We start from the raw sequence: 25,992 nt of genomic DNA, 5'->3' as shown, positions 1-25,992 counted from the left end.
AACGTCATTGAAAAAGTGACTTCTTTTTCACACTTACGACCATTGTAGCATCGCCACGCTGAACACAAAATCCAGACATATGGCAACTGACTCGTATTTATGACTGTTGCAGTGTCCTGGGGGGGGGGGGTGTCATGTGATCCTGACAAGCGAAGTCCATGGGGGAACCAGCTTCATTTAAGAACCATGTTACTAATTTAACAACTGTGGTGATTCACTTAACAACTGGGACAAAAAAGTTCGTAAAATTGGATGCGACTCATGCAACAACCACGTCACTTCAGAAAGCTGCATCCTTAAGTCTGGAGATTGCATATTGAAAAATAATTTTTTAACTCTCCTGGGGGAATTTCGACACTTGGCTGTAAAAAACTGGATGATATGTGTGTGTGGTTGAACCTGGTCTCACAAAGTTCAGATCTTGGCTCACAACTGCATCAGGAATGTGGTTTTGCTGTAGAAATCTCATAAAGGGCCAGTGGACTGCAGCTGTTTGTTGATGACCATTTGACATTTATTTAGGTGAGTGCTGGATATTATTTATGTGGTTATTTTACTCTCCGCCTCCCTGTGTGGAGCAGGGTGGAAAAAACAGGATTTCTACATATCGGAAGAAAGCAAAACAGAAAGAGAAAAATGATTCTTCCTGGAATTTGTTCCAGAAAATTTGAGATGAAAAACAGGATGTTCTACATCCGGTGAAGGCTCACTAGGAAATGGAAGTTCTCCCATTCGGCTTGGGCCACATGAAAACCGAAGCCTGAAATCTTTTTTCCCCACTTCATTCCATACAGTCTTCTCCAGTTGGGTGGCTTTTCAAAAGCATCAGGTTGCAGCTTCCCTACCGATGGTTAGTGTAGCCCAACCACATTGGGAGGGGGAGTTAAAGAAGGAGAAGACCACCTAGGACCAAAGGGATCAATCATTTGCCGTTCTACCGGTGGTAGATGAAATTATATAGCCACACAGTCTGTCTCTGGTCCATATTTCAGACTCACTGCTGTGTCAGAAGTCACCTTTTGGATTGATGCCAAGAAAATGGCATATGTTGATCCAAGAGTTATTAGAGTTATCCAGGATATTTCCTGGAGTTACTCAGGAGCTACTCAAAGGCATTATAAACCAGCCTGTGTATTCCTTTGTCTGATAGAAATAAGCTAGAATCAGGATTTCTCAACCTTGGCAACTTGAAGCTGGGTGGACTTCAATTCCCAGAATTCCCCAACCAGCATGGGAATTCTGGGAGTTGAAGTCCACCCAGCTTCAAGCAGCCAAAGTTGAGAAACACGGGGATGGAAATAAATATTATGGGTTCAAAGCTGTATCCATGCATTCAAAGACAGATTCCAGATGTTTGCAGTTGTAAAATGTGAAGGTCAGACAAATATCTTTGCTCGGCTTTAAAAGGCATCTTCTCCCTCCCCCCCCCAAGAATTTTCCACATACCCACAATTTTTAAAAATAACCTGCTTTATTTATCCTTTACAAAGTTGGCCAAATTGCTCAATGAGCATGAAGCAACATGGGAACGGAGCTGTTTTTCCAAATGTTCGGGCATTTCTTTTAACCAGCTCATGGAGATCTGTGCTTACCATTCCTTTTGGGGGTACACTTTGGTATCTCCTGGTGCTTCTGAAATATCACTAGCATTTCTTGAGGATTTATGGAAGACCAAAGCAGAGGATGTCATGTTCTGGAGAATTTCTTGGGAGCGGAGAAAAGGATGAAGGGATTGGTTTGTAGGATGAGAAATGGATGCTTAGAGCTGAAGAGTGGACCACAAAGAGAAAATCCAGTGGGTCCATCTTAGTTACAGCATGATCCAATCCTAACTAATCCAGCCCCCTCCTTCATATAGGTGTCAGCTATATGACACCTATATGGTGGGCAAAGGTTATCCAGAAGTTGCTCAAATCCTACTGTCAAAGAAACTATACCTTCTCAAGATGGAATGGGCCACTGTAGGACAATATTTACCTGTCAGCTTTGGAAGCCATATTAGGCCAGAATATGCTGCCACCTTCTCATCTGTGGGAAAGTAGGAGGGAGGAATTAGTAGAGGGGTTGTCTTTAGACATAATAGCATTCTTCCTGTCAAGGTCAAGATCAGGACTATCCTGCATCTGGAGAAGGAGTGGTCGGAGTGATGTCTCGAGATGGGACGGATGGTGATTGGAGCATGTGATCGACTGAGGACTGAGGGGATGGTTTTGGGGTTTTTGATTTACTGAGAGAAAACCTGGACCTCTCAGATTCGGGTTTCCCCAGATGTGCCATTATACCTATTCTAGTAAATAGAACTTTGAAAAATGCTTTCTTCAGAGTTTTTACTTGGAGTTGGTGGTTTTTCTGGAATGCTGACATTACCCTTGTTTCTCCTTATTATCTTTCTTTGAGTGCTTCATCCAGTTAAGGGAGGTAACCCATGTTCTGGATTGACACAAAGTTGGGTACCCATCAACCTGTTGGGTTTGCCTAAAATACTCAACCACTCAAATCATACAGTTATGGTTTGAACAAAGCAAACTTATCATGTTTGAAGCCATTCGGTCTTCAAGGGTCCCCATTAACTATGTTGGGGATGCAACCTCTGTTTCTCTGATTTTTTCCATCTACCGATTCAAGTCTTATGCTTTATAGAGAAGTCATCTACTTCAGGTGTTCAGATGACCTTCATGGACGTTGGCTTCCCTACTTGGGTCTTCTGCATGAGAAATGCACTTTCTTTCGCTCAGACTATTTAAAACCAAGGGCCTCTCCAAAGCTGGGTATCGTAATCTATTGCTCCTATGAAGAGTCTTGTCTGAAAGTTGATAGCGCAGGAAAGATCAGGGAAAAATATATATTCTGGATTTCTTTCCTTCTTTTTAGGCTTGGGGGAAGTCACAATAGAGCCGTGAATCATCATAGGATAACCAATTTATAAATAAACACAGACATAATATTTGCAAAATTATGAAATTGCATTAAATACACATCTCCTTCAAAATAAAGGCTGGGCATTTAGCTATCCCACAATTGTTGATTCACGGAAAAGCAGAAGAAAATTTGTTGTATAGGTGGCTGGAATTTTGATAGGACCCTTTTATTGTAGCTTGAAAATTAGAAGAAAAATAGTCTTTTTTCCTTCCTTTTTAATGGTAACAGCGTTGGAAGGGACCTTGGAGGTAATCTAGTCCAATCCTCTGTCACGCAGGAGACCTATACTAGGGATTCGAACCACCGAACTGCCAAGCTTTCTGATCAACAAGCTCAGTGTCTTAGCCATTGAGCCATGAGCCACCTAGCCTGCCTGTCTTCCTTCCTTCCTTCCTTCCTTCCTTCCTTCCTTCCTTCCTTCCTTCCTTCCTTCCTTCCTTCCTTCCTTCCTTCCCCTTGCTTTTTTTTTTTTCTTATTTGGAGAGTCTTATTTCTAATTCCAGATTTCAACCATGGCTTTTCCTTAGATTTTCTAGATCTACTAGAGAAATCTATTTCTCTCTTTGAAACCAGCGTTGGAAGCTCTTTAGGCTTCATACTGAGAGAAACAACTTTGGAATTTCTAACTAACTTCTACAAAGAACTTTTCAAAAACTTTCCATATGGGAAATTCCTGTCAGGAGCCGGAGCAAGTGATTCAGGATGACACAAATGTAATCTATAACTGTGCCATGTTTGGCTTGTTGGAACAAGACACTCAAGTGCGCTTGTTCTCTTGTGGGATCAACTGACATTTAATCACCTAAACACCGAAAACATACGTTCTCAAAAAGAAAAAAAAAATCCTGACAGTCTTTTGGGAACTTTTAAACCATCTGCATGTTTTAACTCTCTTTAAGAATCACCCTGTTAATTCCTAAGATGTGGATAAAGAAGACTGACAATTTTGCATAAAACCTATTTCACTTCCATGATCTTCCAAAAGCTGGAATTTTGCACAAGGGTAAATGGTGCTTTTAGCGGTGCTTGTTCCCTATTCTATTTTGCATCTTTTACTTTGCAATGGTCCCACTTTTCCATACGTTCACGATGGCCTTTGCTAGTCAATGAATCTCGCCCCAAATCTCTCCCACCGGCTTCTGGATATCATGGCTGGTTTCCTTTTGGGTTCTCAAATTTTATCTGCAGACTCCTGAGGACTCTGTTGCATCTATTCTTATGAAGAATAGATCTTTAAAAATGCTTTAGTTCTTCTAAAGACTTTCAGTAGTTTATGATACGCTCCAAAGCAGGGATGGGCAACTATAGATCCTTTACAACCTGGGACTTCAACTCCCAGAATTCCTGAGCCAATCATAGCTGATACCATAGTCTTTTGAGACCGAAGGATGCCAATGACAATGCTGATTCAGGACTTCAACTCCCAGAATTCCTGAGCCATTTGATGGCTCAGGAATTCTCAGAGTTGAAGTCCACAGGTCGTAAAGGGGCCATAGTAGGGGTGAAATCCAGCAGGTTCTGACAGGTTCTGGAGAACCTGTAGCGGAAATTTTGAGTAGTTTGGAGAACCGGCAAATACTACCTCTGGCTGGCCCCAGAGTGGGATGGGAATGGAGATTTTGCAATATCTTTCCCCTCCCACGCCCACCAAGCCACACCTACCAAGCCACACCAAACCACACCCACAGAACCTGTAGTAAAAAAATTTGGATTTCACCACTGGGCCATAGCTGCCCACACTTACTCCAAAGGCATCATTCCCACTGAATAAATATCTTTGAAGGCACCAAAGCTTCATACTCTTAAAAAGGTTTTGATCTCTTCTACATATCTGCAGATAGAGGAGAAAGGATGGCAGGATGAGGTGAGAGAAAACTTCAAGAAACGGTGGCAGCCTGCGGACAGACTGATGGGCTGTTTAGTCTTTGGTTCCAGTACTTAAACCCAATATTGGCTGTTTTTCAAAGCTGGGTTAGATGTCCTACAGTACTGGAGCAATTCTGGATCCTGTTGTCTTCCTGGCCCAGGTCCCTTTGAGTTGGATCCTGGTTCTTTGGCCTCCAAGGTATTGATGGTGGTCAGAGGTATGCTTTGAGTAGGATCAGTCTTACGGAAGGTTTCTTGGTCCACTACCGTTCCATTCTTGTATTTGGGTGGCGTCCCCTGGACATTGTGCTTGCCAGTCTTGTTCCGTTTGTGGAGATAGAAAAGCAGAGGTAGGATCAAAGCCAGGAGCAGAAGAATGAGACAAATGGGGAGGATGATGCTGAACATGTTGGCTTCAATGAAGCCTAGGAGAGAACCCTTTTCTGTCTGAGATGTTGGTCCTTGGCCTGATCTGGTTGTTGGAAGGACGTGGGACTTGTTGGAATTAGCGGGGGGCACTTTGGATTCATAAGGCATGGTTGTAAAAGTCGGGAAGGGGGAGGTTATGCTCTGTGGGGTAGAGCTATGGCTGCTTTCCTGGGGACCAGGCATATTGATCAAAGTGGCCCTATAGGGGGTTGAGGAGTTGAAGGTCTCAGTAGTGTACACCATCCAGCCCAAGGCAGGGGGTACACCTTTTGCCACCAATTCAAATTGAAAGCGGTCCTCTTGGAGATCTGGCCCTGAATCTTCTGCCTCCCAGATTTCTAACCCAATTAACCCTTCCTTGAGGTCATCTTGGGTGAAAGCGTCGATGGAGACAGGGCGATCCGTGTTGTCCCTGGAGACTTTCACCAAGTTGCTCCCTTGAGGTGCTTGGAGAATTCTGAACTCAGGGGTGCTGTTTGTCCTGTCGGCCAGATCACGTGCATCAAGGACGTTGGTGTTAAGCAGGACAGTGGTTCCTCTTGGCCAAAGAATCTCCTTCTGGGTTTTCACTAAGGCCTTGACTGTTACATTCACAATCCCTGAGATATTGATGGCTCCTGAGGTGGCAAGGAATTGAAATTCGTCTTTGGAGGAGGAGGCCAAATCTGTGAAAGTAAAGATCACTTCTCCATTGTCCACCTGTTGTTGTGAAAAACGTCTCACGGCCTTTTGATGGACTTCCACCTGCCCGTACTCTGGGTCCCTGATGAGTTCATAGAGGGTATTTTGCTCTCCTTGGTCTAAAGACCCTAGAAGATGTTTGTGAGACAGTGAAGCCATGTTCAAGTCTTGGGGTATTTCCAAGATGGTCTGATTGGTTGCCCACGTGGTTGCTGGAAGAACCATGATTTCCAGAGAAATGGAAATTGGCTTGTGGAGTCCATCTGATACAACCAGCTTCAAAGTTCCAGTAGAACTTGTTCTATTGGCAACAAATATCAGGTGTCCCGCATTGATGTCTGCTTGTGTGAACTGGGTTATAACTAGGGATGTATTATGGGCCTTAGCAACAAATCCAGTTGAAGATTCAGAAGTAATGTTGAATTGGATTTCTTCAGGGAAACTGTCTGGATCTATGACATTCAAATGTTCTTGGGAGATCACCAGGGAGGAACCTTGGAGAACTTGTAAGACTTTTCCTTGGGTGACTAGTTTTGGTGGCATCTCATTACTGTCTTTCACTGTGATATTGAACAACCCAGAGATAACGACTTCCTCTCCGTTTTGTGGGGGCTGAATAGATTTCACTGTGTTGTTCCGGAGCCAAGCATCAAATCTGAAATAATCATCCAGGAATCCAGGACCGTTGTGAGAATATTCCAATCCACCTGCAGCAAGGTCAGATTGCAGAAAATAGGGGTGTTTCTTATTAACTCGACCATCTGGAAGAGAAAGGGCCCCATACATGGGCAATTTGGTCACCAGAAAGACCACGTCATAGGAGCTTCTCGTTGGTTCCAGTTCCTTGGTAAGAAGGTTGGAAGCATCAAGTAATGAGATGTCGATGGCTGCACTTTGAGCTTCTGGGACAGTCAGGCCTGAAAGAGAGAAGAAAAGGAGAAACAAGGGGTGGTCATTTTGCTTCAAAACAAGGAGGCAACGTAGAAGCTGCTATGGAAGAAAGAGAGAATAGACAAGGGAAGGAGAAATAGAAGAAGGGTAGAGAATGAAGAAAGGCAGGTTAAGTACAGTTCAAGAAAGTAGCATCAGAAGGTTCCAGAGGTCCGCCTTCTGAAACTACTTTCTTGAGCTGTACTTAATCTGCCTTTCTTCATACCTGGCCATGAGAAAATTCAACAGGTTGTCTTCGACTTATCTGAAATAGCATAGGTTCTCCTGCTTGAGCAGAGGGCTGGACTAGAAGACCTTAAAGTCCCCTCCCAGCTCTGTTCTATTCTATCCTACAGCTCCCTGGAGGCACATGACTGACCCTGTTCCAAAGTTCCAATGGCTGGCCCCTCTTGAGGTCATGTGACTCGGCAGGCTCCATTATGGTCATAAGTCGAGGACTTCTGTAACCCATATTTTTTTTTCAAATAACAACAAATTTTTCAAATAACAAAGAATAAGAACATTCTTTTCCCTTTCTCCAGTGCTTCTGTTCCTGCCACCTGCTCTCATTTCTCAGGAGAAGCACTGCTAGAAATGGATCAATCTGTTTCTTTCTGGTCCAGGCCTGTTTCACGACCTCCGCTTCCCAGTTTCTACATTTTTAAAAGCATGAATATTTGCATGTGAGCTTTGAACATCTTTCTCCTCCAATGCTCACGATTACACCCACAGATTAAACTCTGAATTTTGTATGCATGCCTTTCCCACTTCATTCTTTGTACCCACCCAGAAGTGGGGATCTCTGTTACAAAAACAATGAAAAAAAAAAAAAAGAAGTACACGGTTGGATAACTGTGCTCTGATTCATGGATCAGCCCAACCATTGCAAAATAGTTCCACTCCCTTAAAAAAATCTCCCAGTTTCCTAGCAGCCACAGATCTGCTTTCTGAGCATGTCTCCACGTCTCTGCTTCCTACCTTTATTTCTCCACAGCTGAGAGGAGCCCTGAGGACAGCTGGCCTCGAATGATATCGTCATGCCAAGAACAAATAGGTCTGTGGTCCCCGACGGAGAAGAAATTTGGAAGTGGAAATTATCCTCCCGGATCCAGAAAGGTTCTGGTGGCATATCATGGTGGTATGCAATCATCCCAGCATTCACCTGTTTGCAAAAGACAAGAAAGGAAGGACAAAACATTCATTAAGGTGAAAAGAAACAAGAACCTTAGTTTGATTGGAACCTCTTATTTCTAGCCCTTTGGGTTCTAGGCAGGTCTACTTATGTCCACACAAAAGGAACCTTCCCCAGTTGGGTTTCTCTAGATATGGTGGACATCAGCTCCTATAAAACCAAGCCAGCATGAAAGGGGGGTCTTTCTGGGTGGGGGCTGATGGGAGATGGTGAAGTTCATGAGAACATCTTGTTGGAGAAAGTTGATATGTAGGTTGCCTACTTCACTCCATCCAAATTCTCTTCTGTATCCTTCCTCATTCTATTTTCCCCATTGGAAACGCTGGTGGTATCCCACCGCCACCAGTTAAGCTCTTTCATGTCCTGATGGTGTTGTTTTTCCATGGAGAGAGAGGACACCAGACCCCTGTTATGATGCCTGTCTTGTACAACTTAATTTTGGTGCACTCAGGTTATAGTAAACTGACTTTGCCCCACTGAAAAAGTGTATGAATGTTGTGTTCCTTTTCTTCTCCTATTTTTTGGTCCTTGTTCAAAAAATGCATCAGGAAGAATATTGTAGGACCCAGTTTGCACATGGTTAAAAGGAAACAGCTTCATACCACATCTGGTCATCATTCAAACCAGGAAGAGATGCAAATGGTGTCTCCCACCCAAAAGTTGATCACTTTTAGCCCTCCCCCTAGAGTTGATGATCAATTATGATCATTATTAAGATCTTTTATTGGTGGCCTACATCACACACACAAAAGAAGTCCCAAATATTTTAACCTCAGCTTGGGTGAAATTTCTCAGCTCTTCTCCATTGTTCTTCTGGCTATTCAACAGCTTGCCAAACTGTGGAGGTTGTCGTATGATGTAAAATAAAGACTTTTCAGCTTCTTCTTGATTGGTCACTGCTTTCAGGTTCTGACTTCTGATTGGCTCAGAAGAACCTTGAAAAGTAAAAGATAGGGAGAACCGCCCCTTAGGATGATGCCACGCAATGAAAAGGCTGCTCATTTATGAAACCATTGGAAATGGTTTCTCCAAGTTCTAAATGCCTGATGCATTCCATATACATATCATGTTCATCTCGTGGTGCTTACATGCATTGACAACACGTGAAAGCCAGAGGTGGTATTTAGCCGGTTCAGACCAGTTCAGGCGAACTGGTAGTGGCGACTGTGAGTGGAGCTGTCCATCCTCCCTGGCATAATGCCATCCTATTTAGCCACATTTTCAAGGGCCGGGTGCATGCATGGAAGGCGGGTGTGTGAGAAAAGCAACATATGTGTCAGAGATGGGTTTCAGCAGGTTCTGACCAGTTCTGGAGAACCGGTAGCGGAAATTTTGAGTAGTTTGGAGAACTGGTAGTAAAAATTCTGACTGGTCCCGTCCCCATCTATTCTCTGCCTCCCAAGTCCCAGCTGATCGGGAGGAAATGGGGATTTTGCAGTAACCTTCCCCTGAATTGGGGAGGGAATGGAGATTTTACAATATCCTTCCCCTGCCACGCTCACCAAGCCACATCCACAGAACCAGTAGTAAAATTTTTTGAAACCCACCACTGATGCACGCATGCGGTGAACCAGTAGTAAGAATATTGGAAACCCACTGGGTTTCCTGGTGAAAGCACAAGTGACTTTAATGCAGAGGAGAGGAAATTTAGTTTAAGGGTAGAGCTGGGGACATAAATGGAGGGGACATGAGGAGACAGGTGCTCCAGGAAGGATTTCATAGCAAAGCTGATGACATCATCAGTCAGAACTTAGACTAGCCTAGCCTTTCACAAAGTATAATGTTGTTTCTGGAACAGAAGACGTCACTTAGGTAAGAAAAACCAAAAGTACACCTATAGACCGGGTGAAACTAGGCTTAATAGCAGTGACTGTGAGAGGGATCTTGGAGTCTTAGTGGACAACCAGCTAAATATGAGCCAGCAGTGTGCAGCGGCAGCCAAAAAAGCCAAGGCAATCCTAAATTGCATTAACAGAGGGATACAATCAAGATCAAGGGAGGTACTAATACCACTCTATAAAGCCTTAGTAAGATCACACCTAGGGTACTGCATCCAGTTTTGGTTACCACACTGTTAAAAAGATATTGAGACTCTAGAAAAAATGCAGAGAAGGACAACCAGGATGATGAGGGGACTGGAGGCTAAAACATATGAAGAACGGTTGCAGGAACTGGGCATGTCTAGTTTAGGAAAAAGAAGGACTAGGGGAGACATGATAGCAGTCTTCCAATACTTGAGGGGCTGCCACAGAGAGGAGGGGGTCAAGCTATTTTCTAAACTAGATGTCCTACAAGGTCCCAAATGAAATATCTTACCTGGGCACACCATCAGATCTTGCTTATTTTTCAGAGTGATGACAAGTTTCTTTTGGGCTTTCACAGCAAAGAAGTGTCCTGGGGACATGTTCTCGCCATCAGATAGATCAAAGGAAAACACTCCCTCCAGAGGTCCTGGAGATGAACAACCAAGAAGAAGGTTAGAACACAAGGACACACGGTGTGGTCATTCATACCCTCACTTCTTGACCTCTGCTACTCTTGGATATTGGATACTGCAGGTGGGACCTGTAGAAAAATGTTGATGTGCATTTTTTTACTTCTGGTAAGGCTAATTCTGCTTATGCCCTTCTGTTGGGATACTCCAATGTGTTGCTTATTTTCTTTTTTTTCATTCAATGTTCACCAACCACTTTTTTTATGGCTATCTGTTCATTAAAACATTCTGTTGTTTAATCTGCAGTTGTATTGTTGTTGTTTAATTGATTGCTCTGCCTTGCAAAAGTTAGGATTTCATATCTTGTCTTGACCACATGGAAAGTGGCAATCCCTGCTTGCATTTACTGTGAAAGTAAGCATAATGCATATTCTGGATTGCAAGTTTCTCTTGGACAGATTCATTCATATGGTGGCTTTGGGCTGGGCTGCAAATTAAGGATTTAAATGTCTCAGAAGGTGGAAAGACCTGGCTAATCTTGTGTAGGCTTGGAGACTAAGCAGGGTTGACCTTGGGTAGGACTGAGATGGGAGATTAACCATAGGCTAGATTGGAAATTTGAAGACCTTCTAGGAGAAGGCAATGAGAATCCAACAATGTTCTGATTGCTCTTTGATGTTACTAGGAACTCAACTGAAGTGATTTGATGTTGTAGGGACTCTGCTTTTAGATACCTTTCATGAATTCAAATCACAGGGAGTTGAGAAATATTTTTTTCATCTCATGTCTTGGTCTGGAGAAAGATCTCAAGTACAATCTTGGCATTTTGGAGGAAGACTGGGGAGACCCATATCTGAAACTCTGAAGAGCTGACAAAGCTGAACTACTTAATCCAACCATCTGACTTGGCAGAGTTTTGTCTACTTTGTCATCTCTACACCCAAACCTCCTGCTCTCCTCTGTTCTGGTACGGACCTTCGTGGATGAACTGAACAAGATGGCTGTTTATCTGGGCCTGGGTGAACCGCTGGATTGGACTGTCAGGTGATGATTTCAACACCACCTTCCCATTGACTGGGGTCCTGATGGAATAGATGACTTCTTCTAGAGGGGTATCTTCATCTTCACTTTGGAGAATCTCTGGAGTAATCTCGGCAGTGCCCCCTTCTTCAATCTGGCCGGAAAAATGGAGAAAACACTGGAGTCAGTCACCAACCCAACTTTGAGTCTGAATATGATACGGATGAGATCAAAAACACTTCAGTTGAGGAGAACTCAGAGATCTCCACCTCTGACCCTGAAAACTCATTTAGCGTTTGTTTGTTTCAATTTGTTTTGGTCGCTGGCATTAAGCAAGAATTGCAGCAGGAATAAATCCTGAGTTGCTACAAGTCCTTGAAAGCAAAACAATTCTTTTAAAAAAAAAAAAAGAATCCCAGAAAAATTCTGATCCTGTTGAGCATCTGTTCAACAATGAGATCATACCGAATGAGGACATTGCCTTCGGTCATTTTGGATTTAGTCTTTCTTAATAACATCTTCCCCTTCAGTTTTGTTCTCCACAACAAGCCTGTCTCTCAAAATAAAACTAAACAACAATAACAACAACAACAAAAAAACCCCTCTAGGTGGAAATTGTCCTCCTTCCTCTGGCATAAGCTCAATCTTTTGTGCTGACCCAATGGACATGTTCTTCAGGAGATGGCCTTTGACACCACTTCTCCTCATCTGCCTGGAGAATAAGTAGAACTCCATTTTTCCTGGTAATCGTTCTCTGGAATTTTTACAGCCCAGATTTGGTATTTTTTAAATTCTTTGGGGGATTAATTTTGGAATCCGTTTAGAGCAGAACTGACTGAAGGGACTTGGCAGTCATAAATATCTAGGGACTCTGCTGGCCAGCCTTTGCTTGCCATCGTTATTCTTTGTTTGGATTAACACAAAGCTCCTTGCTAAGTCATCACAACACTAGGCAGTCAGTTTGTTTATTAATCCCAGAAGGAAGGACGAGAACTAGAGGATTAAAACTGGAAGGGGAGAAATGACTAACAGTAGGATTGAACTGGCTGCAAAACATGAATTTTGCTTCATGAGAAACCTTGGATGGTCCTCTGTCAGAGATAATCTAGAACAGGGTTTTCCAACTTTTAGGATCGGACTTCTTAATAAATAATAATTGCCAGAACCCCTGATTAAGAAGCAAAGCTCCAGTGATCCAAAACTGCCTGCCTTTGAGTGAATGTTTTCCTTTTTCCTCTTGTATATTAAAAAAAAAATTCCAACTTGGCCATAACTTCTCTTACAAGTTGGAAATTGTTGCATAGATTTCTACTGCCATCTTGCGACCAACTTCTTACACTGCCAGGCGAAAGATGGCAAAAAGAATGAAATGGTTTTGGGGCACTCCCTTCCGGGGGATGTTGATTCACTTAACAACTGCTTTGGTTAGCGGTGGATGTTCTGGTCCCAACTGTGGTTGTACATTGAGGACTACCTGTAAGGAGGACCTTACAAGACTGAAAGGAATTCAGTCTCGACAAAATAATACCTGTTGGTTCACAAAGAGCTGGAGGTAACGCAACAAGTGAAAAACATTCACAATAAATATATATTTTAGGCGACTCCCATTGGTTAGGCCAAGAGTTGTAGGTTTCTCCATGACCATCTGAAGCTTCTACTTAATAGCTATAATTAGAATAAGTTTTCTGGGGACAACCCATTGGGGTAACCTCAAAATTCCATCCAACACTCTTGAAGTAAATACCTGCAGTTCTGTGTTGACCATTAGCACCGGTGCCTCATCGTTGACTGGAGAGATGCTAATGGAGATGGTCTTGGGTTGACTCTGTTGATTAACTTCAGAAACATTGGCAATGACTGTGAATCTGTCAGTCAAGGACTCACTTCCATCATGTACATACTTGATGAGCTGATTCTCTACCTAAACACAAAGAGGACATTATGATAAGGGTTAGGGCTAGGGTTCTACCCATTTCACATTTATTTCAAAGGCACTATGGAGAAATTAAATTTCAATTCAACTGGGGTGGTTTAATTCTGAAAGCTGGGTCAACCAAGATGTTTGGGCAAACAAATATTCCTTGCTGCTTAAATGTCACAGGATACACAGATGTAGAAAGTTCAGTCAGTGCCATGGAGGACTGGGAAATCTAGAAACCCAGAGATATGGCCTATTAGATGGACAATATTGTGTACTCTTTGAACCAACCGCCAAATATTTAATTTCGTAGTTCAGTTTGCATAACATGCTTAATAGATCGTGTTGAGTCAAGAGGAAAACGGGATCAGTTGACCTAGCCAGTATAATCCTAAAGAGATTAGACATGATCCCAAATAGTCTAGAGAGAGGATATTACAAAGTGAGCCAACATAAGGCAACTTTCACCAAACAGTGATGAAATCCAAATTGTTTTTACTACTGGTTCTGTGGGCGTGGGTGTGGCTTGGTGGGTGTGACAGAGGAAGGATACTGCAAAATCTCCATTCCCTCCCCACTCTGGGGCCAGCCAGAGGTGGTATTTGCCAGTTCTCTGAACTGCTCAAAATTTCTGCTACCGGTTCTACAAACTGCTCAAAATTTCCGCTACCGGTTCTCCAGAACCTGTCAGAACCTGCTGGATTTCACCCCAATACCAAGACTGCATCCAGCAAAGATGCATGTCCATATAATGGATTCCATATAATGGATGACTATCAGGTATGCATTTCATGTTTCCTCTATAGGTGTCCATATGATTGGACAAAAAACAACAGCCACTTTTTAAGTTAAAAGAAAAATGCCCATTTATTTTCCCGGTGAAGTAGTTTTCTTTTGCATACAAATATAGAATTGCAGACCTGCAGATTGGAGAACTAGGGGCACTCCTTGATTTATGACCGTAATGGAGCCTGCCCATTATAGACATAAATCATGATGGTCGTAAAGACCTAAAGAATTAGTTTTCATCCATTCAGCTTGAGCTTTTCAAATGTGATAGTAAATCCTGCATTATGTCTAAGCCAGCAGAGATATTTCAAGGGGCCTGGAATGAATGAACACATACATATATTTATTTCAAATTAAAAAACAAAAAACAAAACTTGAGGAGATTGTATTGTTTCCTACCTCATACCAGGAGAAAAGATTTAAGCTACCCTCTTCAGGTCTTTCCAAATTCTGGAAGGTGCCATGCTCTGGTATCTCAACAACTACAAATTCTACATCGAAAGATGAGGAGTAAGTGCTGGGAATATTCAGAATGTCCATGGAAAGCGCTTGGCTGTGGCCTTCGGTCACTGTGAAATTGTGAACCTCTAGAGGAACTGAAATTGGAAGAATCTCCAGCTCCACCACTACTCCGTTCAGAGCATCTACTCCATCAGCAGTAACATCAACCATGAACTGATCCCTCTGAATCTCGGGGCTGGAATGGAGAAAGAGGACTTTGCCTTCGTCTACATCTTCCTGGGTGAAGGTCTGGATGGGATCCAGGCTTGGAGGTTCATCCGAAGCATGGTTTTGAGACAAAGCCACCAGAAACCCTGAGTTGGGAGAGTTGATGATTGTATAGATGATGTTTTGGGGTTCAATTTCATCATGCTCAACCTGAAAATTGGATGAGGAAGGAAAAGTTTGAGATTTCTTTGTTTCACACCAATCACCTTGGATGGTGCTTTACTTTCTTGATAAAAAGGTTGATTCTTGAATGGAATCAGTTGCTCTCATGGTAATCTTAATATTCTGTTTCCCCTAAAATAAGACATCCCCTGATAATAAACCCAATAAGTCTTTTGAGCCCATGCACTAAAATAAGCCCCTCCTGAAAATAAGCCCTCCCTGAAAATATTTAAATGCATGCGCAGCTGGTCCCCACCATTTCCTCTGGTTTCCTCCACGTGCCCCAAAATAATAAGACCTCCCCAAAAATAAGGCCAAATGCTTATTTCAGGGAAACACGGTAGTAAACAGTTGAATCTCTTAATGTAATAAAGTCTGGTGAGCTTAGGCAGCCTACAAGAACTTCTAGCACTTCTACGGTTCCACATATTACAAGATTGCTATCTAAATTTCCTTAAACGATAAAGACCCCTTAAGTCGTCAATTCACAGATAGTCCTATTCTTCTTGCTTTCTTGTTTTTTTGGGGGGTTATTTTTTTTTGGTCTCAAAGGTGCTTTTTCAGAAGGCAACTGGATTATGTTTTTTCCTTGAGGAAGAAGACATTTTACTTCTCACCCAAGAAGCCTCATCAGTTCTGACTACCGTATTATTCAGAATATAAGATGCATCTTTCCCCCCCTAAAAGAGGCTGAAAATTTGGGTGCATTTTATACTCCGAATGTAGCTTTTTCGAAGCTTTTTTTCAGCCCTAACGAGGTGCTAACGAGGTGCTAGAGTGAAGCGATCTCCATGCTTTGCTCCGACTCTCGGCTGTTCTTTAGAAGCTTTTTTTCAGCCGTAACTAGGCGCTAGCCGAGTGAAGCAATCTCACCGTGCTTTGCCTGCTTTTCTCATTGCTGCTTCCTCTCAGCTGCGCCTTAGAAGCTGTTTTTTATCTCTAAGCAGGGGATAAAAAAACCAGCAAACTAATGTGCTGAAGCTGACCAGACTAAGGACGCTAGCCAGATGAATACCAGGTAGGCAGATTTTTTCCCTCTACTTTCCTCCCCCAAAACTAAGCTTATACTCTGAAAAATATGGTAAACGTTGGGGAGGATGGAAAGATGGAATTAGAACTGATGAAACTTCTCGAATAGAAGCGAAATGTCTTCTTCCTCAGGGAAAAAAAACAAAGTCCAGTTGCCTCCTGAAAAAGCACCTTTGAGATGACCTAGATGATTAAGAATCTTCATAGAGACTTTTTTTTTTCAGCCTTGAGGGAAGGAAAAGTAAACATAGAAACAACAACAAAAAATAGGCCAAGTAGAGCTTACCAGCAAGTAGTCATTTTTAATCGCCATTGCTTCTCCTTGGAGGACGTGTATCTTCTCGTTGTGGACAAGATTTAGTGGGTCAGGATGGGAATCTGCTAATATGGTAATCTTCAGTGTCTCCTCCACGGACACCTGATTTGCATCAACAGAAAAATGAATGGCATCCTGGGACTTTCTGCTCCCGTTGTGATGGTAAATAATATCTCCTGCCAGAAGGTCCTTTCTGGTAAAAAACGATACTTCCTGGCCATCTCGTAGCAACATTCCCGACATGGGTGGAGCCATGATACGGAAGAGGATATCTTGGTCGTTCCTGATGTCCATGTTGGTTTCCAACCTGAGGACAGAGGAGTCCACGGCCACTTGGCCACCTTGGTGAAGGACCAAGCCAGTATGGTTGATCTTGAGGTAAGGGTCTGAAGCTTGCACTTCCAGAAGTGTTGTGATCTGGTGAAGACCATCAGAAACCTGGAACTGAATCCAGCCTCGGTCAGCTCCTGAGTGGACAAAGAGGATTTTTTTCTTCCTCAAGTCATCTTGAGTGAAGCGATAGAGCTGGCTATTTCTATCATCTGCGGCAATGATGCTACCAAAAATAATATCTTTTCTTACCAACACTAGCTGAACATCTGAGAAACCTGAATCTTCATCGATAAAGGCTATGTCTTCTGTGGTCATCAGGCGTTGACCTTTACGCACCACGTTGAACACCTTGTTGACCACCTGAACTGGGGTGTGGTCATTGACGGGCTGAATGGAGACCCTGAAGACACCTCTCACCTCCTCAGCCTCTGAGTCAAAGCTTCCTTCCTCCTGCTTGATGGCTACAAATGGGATGTCGTCTTCTAGAGTCTCAGAATCATCATGCTGGTAGACAAGGCGACCTTGTAGGATGTCTTCATTTGTGAATGTTGTTATCATCTCCTTCCTGGTTGACCCAGGCTCAGAGGTTCTCCAGATAAGCTTCCCATGTGTAGGACCATCTATCACCTCATACATGTAGTTCATGCTGTTGGCACTCTTGACAAACAAGTAGTCCTTGGTAATGATGGCCTGTCCTCCTTCTAAAATGGACAAAAGGACATTGGTCAAGATGGGAGTATCTGGATCTCCCCCTACTTCTATTTTGTAAGAATACACAGGGGAATAATAGGGTTTAGCCATGACCCGGAACTGGAAAACATCTTCTGTTTCCTTGGAGTCTCTAACAGTTGCCATGTAACTCAGTTGTCCTCTCTGTAAATCTTCCTGGGTAAAACTCAAGCCCTCAGCCAGCCTGGTGCCCCGAAGTTCAAGATTTCCCTTTTTGGGTGGCTGAAGGATCACAAAGTGGAAAGTCACTTGCTCAGAACCTGGTTCTTCCAAAGCTGCCTCCAGTTCAGCAGATGTGATGTTTTTCTCTTTCTCGTTTTTCATCTGGAGAGGGACCATAGTTTTCATCCTGATGGCAGCCTTTTGGACTCTGATGGGGAAGGTGTTGTTTTTCAGGATCTTCTGGCCTACCTGGATGGTGAACTGCAGCTTCTCAATCGTGTCTTCTACTCGATGTTCATCGTCTGTGCTAGCATACTGGATGTGTCCTTGATCAATATCCTGCTGGTAAAAAGATTCTGTTTTCTTCCACTCTCCACTCATCCCTCCTTGCTTCTGGATCTCACCATACTGGAGAGGGGAGACCAAGTGATACAACACAGGTACTTTTTGCTGGACGGCATTAAGATCCACAGAAAGGTTGGCTTTGGTTATTGAAACTCTGTCCCCTTGTAGGACAAAGAGTCCTGTGTTGTTGTGGATCTGGATATCTGGCTCCACTGCATCTATCCTCAAGGTGGCCACCGGGCTCATCACCATGCCATCGTTCACTTGGATGGTAAGGGTGGATACAGGCCCATCTTGATGGACATAGACTACCTGGCCTGCTTCCAGATCACTACAGGAAAACTCTTCAATTGGGACTCCAGGATGGAAGTCATACTCCAGATATCCTTCTTCCATTCTCTTCCCACCAAGCACTTGGAATCTCAAGCTATCACAGGGGGTATCATCATCATGGGCTTGAAAGATGGCTGGGTTGAGATGTTTGCGTGTGTGTTCCAGGATGACCATGGAATCTCCATGTGGAAAAACCACTTCAGGAGCATCATTGACTGGGTTGATCTTAATGGGGAGCAAATATATCTGGCCTTGCCACAAGCACTCCGGAATATCTCCTCTGGCAGTCACAGTGACCTCCAAGAGCAGCTGATCCATGGGGCCCTCAGAACCATCATGAACATACTTGACCTTGCGATTCACAATGTCCAAGAGAGTGAACTTGCCTCTGCTCCTGACTTTGGAGAGGTTTAACTCCAGCTGCCCATGTCTTGGGTCTGTAGTGACACTGAAGAGGACTTGAGATTGCCTGATGTTTGCACGGTTGAGGTCAATGGTCGGCTGAGTGTGCCACCACTCCAAAAAAGCTGTGCCTCCTTCAGCAACTACCAGGGGACTGACCTGCAATAGTTTGGTGAAGTTAGTGAAGACTGGGGGCAAGCTAGGATCTGGGCGACAGGGCTCCATAACAGAGCCCTGCCAACTGTCTAGAGGAGAGCTTGTGGTGGCCTCATCCTGTTCATAAACATTGTCATAATCTGAGTACTGATCTGACTTTCCACAGCCAGCGCTTGTGTCTTTAGTCACAAGAGCTTCTCGTAGGCTCATCTTTTCCTCATTAATCCTCAAGTCCTCTATACAACCCACAAAGGAGTTATTGAAGAAGCTGTTTGCAGATATAAAGCCCAGTTCACGGTCTTTCATTCTGCTGGCAGCCTTCTCATTCAGACCGCCGAGAAAAAGAGGTCCTTGAAGATCAAAGTAGCTATGGATCCCCTTGTTAGAGGTCTGTGAGACGTAGTAGTCAACCAGGATCTCAAATTTTCGATTGTCCATGTAGACCTTGACGTAGTGATCCTGCTCGTTGCTGAGGTAGATGTTGTTGTGAAGCAGTACCAGGCCATTCCCTTTCTCCACCACACCTCTTAAATGTCCATCAAAGATTTCCAGGTAGAAGAAATCCTTTTCCAGCCCCGATTGGTAAAACAGAGGGGCCTGTTTGACACTTGTGGTGATCACAAACTCTATGGTTCCTTCGTTCCTTGCATTCCAACCAGGAAATGTGATGTAAGAGTTTGATCCTAGGAAGCCCAAAGGAACCTCGGGGCCAGCAGAGAATTCTTCACTGCATCCTTCACGGATGCCATGAGTTGCTTTGACGCCAGTGCCGGTTGCCAGTGCCGAGAGGACATCATGATCGTTAAATGTCAGAGTATGGAGACAGCCCCGGAATGACAAACTCACTCCAGTGAGGTACGGCAATTCCAGATTTCCTGTACCTGCCAGGTAGAGCCCATAATCAACATCCAATTCTTGAAGAGGCTCTGGAATTTCTGTGGAGGCATTAAAGAGCCCATCCACAATCAAGATCATCTTGCCATCCGTCACCAGAAGATCAACATCATGAGTCACAAGGTTGTTGAGTTGTGGTTCTGCTGGGGACCTGACAGACAGCTCTCCTGAGCCCAGGTCCATTGTGGCCTGCACAAAGAGAAGACAAAAGGCATCAGAAACACATTGGACAGCCAGGTTCCATCTTCTGAAGGGTGGGGAGGAATTTGCTTTTGCCAGCTGCCCTGATGGGTGAAGTGAAGAGGACTTCACTTTTGCAGATGGTGCAAACCAAGAAGGAATAGTCCTTTTTCAAACTCCTTTCTGCATTATATGTACACCATTCCTTTCCAAACAAACAAGGAAAAACAACGTTCTCCTTCTGGCATTCAAAATTTAGACATATCCGCCCCACCCCACCCCCAGAAGTAAAGCTCTCTTGTTTCTCCAGCTTAATTCTTAATTAATCACAGGCTTTTCTGCAGTCTGTAATTGCAAGCTTGTTCCCAAAGGCTTCTATTCCCTCCCTTCCCCTTCTTCTTCTTCTTCTTCTTCTTCTTCTTCTTCTTCTTCTTCTTCTTCTTCTTCTTCTTCTTCTTCTTCTTCTTCTTCTTCTTCTTCTTCTTCTTCTTCCTTTTTTTTTTAGCTCTAAGCAATGGGAAATAGCAGTAGTGTAGATATAGGTATAGGGTCTCCTGTCTTGAGCAGGGGATTTGGATTAGAAGACCTCCAAGGTCCCTCCCAACCTATTATCCTATGTTCTAAATATTCCTTTCACCTCCTCCCTCCCCAAGCCAGGGAAATATTTTGCTGACCTGTAGGACACCAGCACGGAGCTCTAGAAGAAGGTAGTCCTTTTGCCCAGCAGCCAAGAAGAGAAGGGCACTGTGATAGCCGGTGAGGAACTGCACGTGAAGATGGATGGTGCTGTAGCTGTGGACCAAGGGGATCTCCACATGGTCATCTCCAAAAAAAGACACTGAAAAAGAAGCAACGTTGAGAGAGATGATCAATTTCTTGCAAAAAAACAAAACAAAACCCAGATGGATTCAACAATTAATTTTTTGGGTAAATCCAGTGAGGTACTTGAGAATATTTCCTGCAAATGCAAACGGGAGAACTGATTTTGCAAAGCGGTTGGCTGGAGGAAAATCAAGAAAACCTCCGAGAGGTAAATCTTGCAGTACCAGTCACGGGCATTAGATGGGGAGATGACTCCATATCATCTATGAAGACCAGTGTCTTTGAACACTCAACCATCTCACCTCCAAGTATAGGTTAGCTACCGAGGAAACCTATTTATTAGTTGATTGGATTTGCAGTTTACAAAACCCAGCTGTTGCTTAATTTGTAACAGAGCTCAGTTTTCAAGACCTGAAAAGAAGGAATAAGATGCACCACCGTCACCCAAGGAAAGACGTTACAAGTTGAGTAACACTAACCAGAGAATCCCCACACATTGTGCATTTGGGCAGAAGTGAGGAAATGCTTTTGTCTGAGGGCCATATTACTTGGATTAAAAACAGTCTGGGAGATAGACCCAAAAAATCTATCAGATGGGAAAGTTACATGCTCAAAAAAGTGGTGGGGTTTCTTCAGAAGAACTAAAAACAGTGAATCTTGAAAGCTTTGTTATCACCAGCATCGGTCTCTGTGGGAGATGTGGCTCTGTCTGTTCTCCTAGCAAGATGACAAATCACAGAACCCCAAAGTTGGAAGAAATCTTGGAATTCTATTAGTCCCAGTTCTGACCAGATCAGGAATCCTCAGATTGTCCCAGACCAATGTTTCTCAACCTTGGCAACTTTATGGACTTCAGGTCTCAGAATTCTCCAGATGGCTTGCTGGGAGTTGAAGTCCACACATCTTAAAGTTGTTAAGGCTGAGAAACATTGTCCCAGACAATGGACTATCCAAATCCAACCTTTGCTTGAAAATTTCAAGCCATGGAACCTCCACAATAGCAGGAGGCAGATGATGTCACCCACACCAACCTAAGGAAAGGTCATGTAGCCCCCTCCCCAATTAACTACTCCCTGTCCACTAATGCCCAGATACTTTCTCTGAAGAAGAGAACAGCTTTATGCTTCCTCTCTCTGCAAGATTTCCACCAGATTCGGGAAACACATTCGCAGGGAAAAGGGACGAACTGCAAAGACAGCAATTCATTTCAAGAGTGGGTGTGCTAACTGTACAGCTTCTTGGTCAGATTCCAGGCAGAAGGAGGACAAATGACCAATTTTCTAAAAAATCCTGTTCTTTCTATTTAAGGACCGCAGAAGAAATTAATTCTATTTACATCTGATGCTGCAGATTTACTCAAACATGCATTTTAGTGCCAATATTGTGACATGAAATGCAATTAGCTTTTGGAAGCTGCACTTTTCTCAATTGTGTAGTCTAATTGCCCGACATTAAAGAATGTGCAGATTTTGCATGACTGGGGAATTCTGGGAATTGAAGTCTATTTATCTTAAAGCTGCCAAGATTGAGGAAAGGCTGGCCTAGATTCTATCCACCTTTGGCCTGTTCAAATAATTCAAAGCTTGTTTGCAAGATATGCACTTGGATAAAACAAACTTCCTCCTCCTCCTTTCTGCAAATCCCTCTAGCACTGATTATGTTATCTAGTTGGGTAATAAAACATCTGCAAGAAAACAACTATCCCTTCCCCTTCCCCTTCCTTTCTCCTTCCTTCTTCCCCTTCCCTCTCTTCTTCTCTTCCCTTCTGATCAAGATGTCCTCAGAATTCCATGCCGCTCTCTCCGCTCCCATTACCTTGTGCAACCTTTTAATCTAGAAAGCAGGGAGACTTTAAGATCTGTTGGAACCTTGTCCTCATTTTCAAATCCTCTAAGGACTGGGATGTCACCAGGCCATGGGACTTCTAGCTCTGCCTGAAGATTGACACTTGGGCTCGGCGTCTGGAGTCCCAAACACACCCAGCCTTTTGGAAAACGGAGGGATTAGCTTCCCTTTTTATCCGTAGAGGACGTTGAAGGTCAACCTTCAGTTATAAACATTCTTCTTCCCTTTGGTGAAAAGGCAGCTGCTACCCTATTAGACTCAAAATAAATTACATCTCCCAAAGAAGTAGAACCCACCTAAAACAAGGAGCACATTGCTTTTTCTTAGCATTACATCTTTTTTTTAAAAAAAGAATTAGAACACTGCATTTTAAAAATTCAGCAAGACCATGGCTATCATTTTGTATTAAATTGGAAAAGAAGTGTCTTCCAGCATGTTAACAGGAAAATTATACTTAGTGTTACATGTTGGTTTTCTATGTTTAATAATTTCCAGAGTTGCTGATTTCTGAAAGCAATTCTATTGGCCCTCCAGTAATTATTTCTGTGAGTATTTTGACATTTGACATTTTGGTCAAATTACTTTTGATTTTGATTTTAATTAAGGTTTTAATTAAGGCATATCTTCATTTCTGAGAATTGCATTTTTCATTTTAGGAAAATAGAATACCTCATTTATCGTTCGCCTGTCCTCTTTACAATCCCAGGAACAAGTAGAATTTGAGAAGAATATTACATTTAAAAAGACATTTTTTAAAACGTATAAGAGACAGTGAAAGCAAACGATTTCTCCTTTAATAAATGCTCATTGTCTACATTCCCCCACTCTGGTATAAAGCTGACAAGCTCATTTATTGATTTCCAGCATGTATTAGAGGAAGCACTACAAACGGTATGAAATGGATGCGGGGAAATTTGAAACCATTATATCTATTTGTACTGACTTCATATCAGATCAAATGCAAACTGTGTATATCAAACGCCCGATAAAAATTATACCTCACTAGAAACATTTGCAGTTCATGTTTTTTCAAGTTGGCTGGCAAGCCAAGATCCATTTTTCTCATTCATCTTCATAACCACAGTCACCATAATAGTAATCACTCTAACCTGGTCATAGGTCAGACTGGGATGGAGCCTTGGCAGAATATCTCCATGGCCTTTTTCATATCAACCCTTTTCAAACATTGCTTAACAAGTATCTATGGAGATTCACATTCATCTAGGTCATTGTTGTGACCCCGACTCCCAAGCCTGTCCTAACAGAGGAAGAGGACTCAGAAGGTGATGGGGAGGAACTGACAAGGCCTCCCTCTCCAGGACCCTCCTCTCTGGCAATGCCTCAGGTTCCATCCGAAGGCCAGGAGGAACAGCCTGGGATGTGCCAGGAGGAAGGCATATCGGAGCACCAATTGATAGGGAGCGAGGATGATGAATCCTGCCTTGATCCCAGGCAGCGTCGGAGGGAGAAGTGTGCTCAGCAACGGAAGAGGTGTGGGAGGGCCAGAGATTGAGCTGAGTCATGGAGCCATGCCCCACCAGGAATAAAAGTGGGTGGAATTGCTCTTCAGGCTTTGTGACGGACAAAGTTAAACCCTGAAAGTTACATTGTGATCTCTGAAATTCGGCTTGGATATATTTTGGACTGAACATTGACTAAAGTCTTGTCTCATGGATAATTTGTTGCTCCTGGAACGGACTGAAGATAAGTCCTCTTCTAATTTGTTTACCTAATAAAATATTGGCAGGCGTGCTTGGTATTACGTTTGCCTGTGTGGTATTTGCCGGTTCCCTGAACTGCTCAAAATTTCCACTACCGGTTCTCCAGAACCTGTCAGAACCTGCTGGATTTCACCCCTGTCCAGGACCCTTCAACATCAGCACTTCCTTGCTTTTCAAAACTTCACCCTGTTGTACTTCAAGAACAAAGATTTGCATCTCAAATCCCAAGAAAGATGGAGAGAGGGGGACGAAGAGAAGGAGTCTTGCAAGAGACCGAGAGAAACTCATTCAGGATTCTTGTATGTTTGATTGCCATTGTGTCTTGTTTTGTCTCCAAACAATGAACAGTCAGTGCCAGCATGAACTTCATTTGTACTGTTAGAAGTGGCTCATCCAAAAAAGACAGAGAGAGCAAAGAGGAACTCCTGAGTCTAGGAACAAAGAAATTAAATCCTTTGAAATAGTTTTTAAGCCAAAATCAATGGCTAAAATCAATGGCTCCCCCATCCCCCACAGCAAATGCAGATCAGGACAGCAGAAAGGAAATTGAGGCAGAGAGAGAGAGGGAGGGAGGGAGGGAGGGAGGGAGGGAGGGAGACTTACTTGAAAGGCAACAGACAGGATGTGTTGGCTTACTTTTATGCTATTAATTGTGAATTAATTTGATTAATGAATTATTCATTAATTGCCTAATGGTCCATAGCAGATCTAGTCATTTCCTACCCTAAATCTTAGTCATCGTTTCCTGTAGCGCAAGGGTATTATCTAACTGCTTTGGACTGAAATTCCAAAATTATTTTTTTTAAAAAAAGAAAAATATTAAATAATAATAATAAAAGGAGCCTGAGTGGCATAGAAGGCTAATGCCTCCTACTAAGGCAGCATTTAACATCCAGCTGCCTGCAATTACTGCGAGTTCAATTCTCGCCAGGCTCAAGATTGACTCAGCCTTCCATCCTTTCTAAGGTGGGTAAAATGAGGACCCGGTTTGTGGGGGCAATAAGCTGACTTTGTATAAAATATACAAAAGTATGAAGGCTATTGCTTAACGCATTGTAAGCCACCCTGAGTCTCCGGAGAAGGGCGGCATATAAAAATGAATAAATGAAAAAAAAAGGATCTCTTTTCGCTGTTTCCAAAACAAACATAGCCACCCTTAAGACGGGCTGCATAAATATTATTTCTGCTATCCCAACAGATACGTAAATGGATGGAGAGCAATGCCATACAAGAGAAGTTAAGATAGCCATCTATTCTGGGCCACCTTGCTGTTCAACAGCGAAGCAGCTTACTGGGGCCAAGATATGGAATCCAGTCGGGATCTTTGAATCTGCTTGAAGAGTTGGTGGAATTTTGCCTTAGGGATTTCAGATGGAGTCAAATCTTCAACTCAGTTTGACGGGTTGGCCCATCCATGGGAAAAGAGCTTTCCTGTAGAAAGGCACAGGGTGTTTTCACAGGAGGTTCCAGTTGATAAGAAGAAAAATGACCAGGCTTTTGATGAAAAGTCCTGAGGAGCTTGTATGTGTGTGTATGTGTGTGTTTGTGTATGTGTGTGTGAGAGAAAACGAAGATGGCAGGTGTGCCAGAGGAAATCAGTGGTGTGTGCAAGATTTTATTAAAAGGATTCTTTAATTACCTGTGAGCACACACAGA

The 25,992-nt window shown here is 43.1% G+C and overlaps 1 protein-coding gene across 1 annotated transcript in view; it reads right to left on the bottom strand.

Moving 5' to 3' along the window:
• Nucleotides 1-3,385: 3,385 nt before the first annotated feature.
• CSPG4 (chondroitin sulfate proteoglycan 4) overlaps nt 3,386-25,992 on the bottom strand; it is a 51,158-nt gene continuing 28,551 nt past the window's right edge. Inside the window, exons 2-10 of the mRNA XM_034409454.3 lie at nt 20,623-20,786; nt 16,385-19,957; nt 14,578-15,057; nt 13,216-13,392; nt 11,427-11,625; nt 10,334-10,468; nt 8,789-8,952; nt 7,804-7,987; nt 3,386-6,812 (exon numbers count right to left, since the gene is read on the bottom strand). Coding sequence (XP_034265345.2) covers nt 4,858-6,812; nt 7,804-7,987; nt 8,789-8,952; nt 10,334-10,468; nt 11,427-11,625; nt 13,216-13,392; nt 14,578-15,057; nt 16,385-19,957; nt 20,623-20,786 — 7,031 coding nt within the window. The 3' untranslated portion in view covers nt 3,386-4,857. The remainder of the gene's footprint in view (nt 6,813-7,803; nt 7,988-8,788; nt 8,953-10,333; nt 10,469-11,426; nt 11,626-13,215; nt 13,393-14,577; nt 15,058-16,384; nt 19,958-20,622; nt 20,787-25,992) is intronic.

The sequence above is a fragment of the Pantherophis guttatus genome, chromosome 13 (genome assembly GCF_059756535.1).
Source record: "Pantherophis guttatus breed Tessera chromosome 13, ASM5975653v1, whole genome shotgun sequence".
Lineage (NCBI taxonomy): Eukaryota > Metazoa > Chordata > Lepidosauria > Squamata > Colubridae > Pantherophis > Pantherophis guttatus.
Note: the sequence above shows the minus strand (reverse complement) of the source record. Positions and strands in the feature narration are given on the sequence as shown.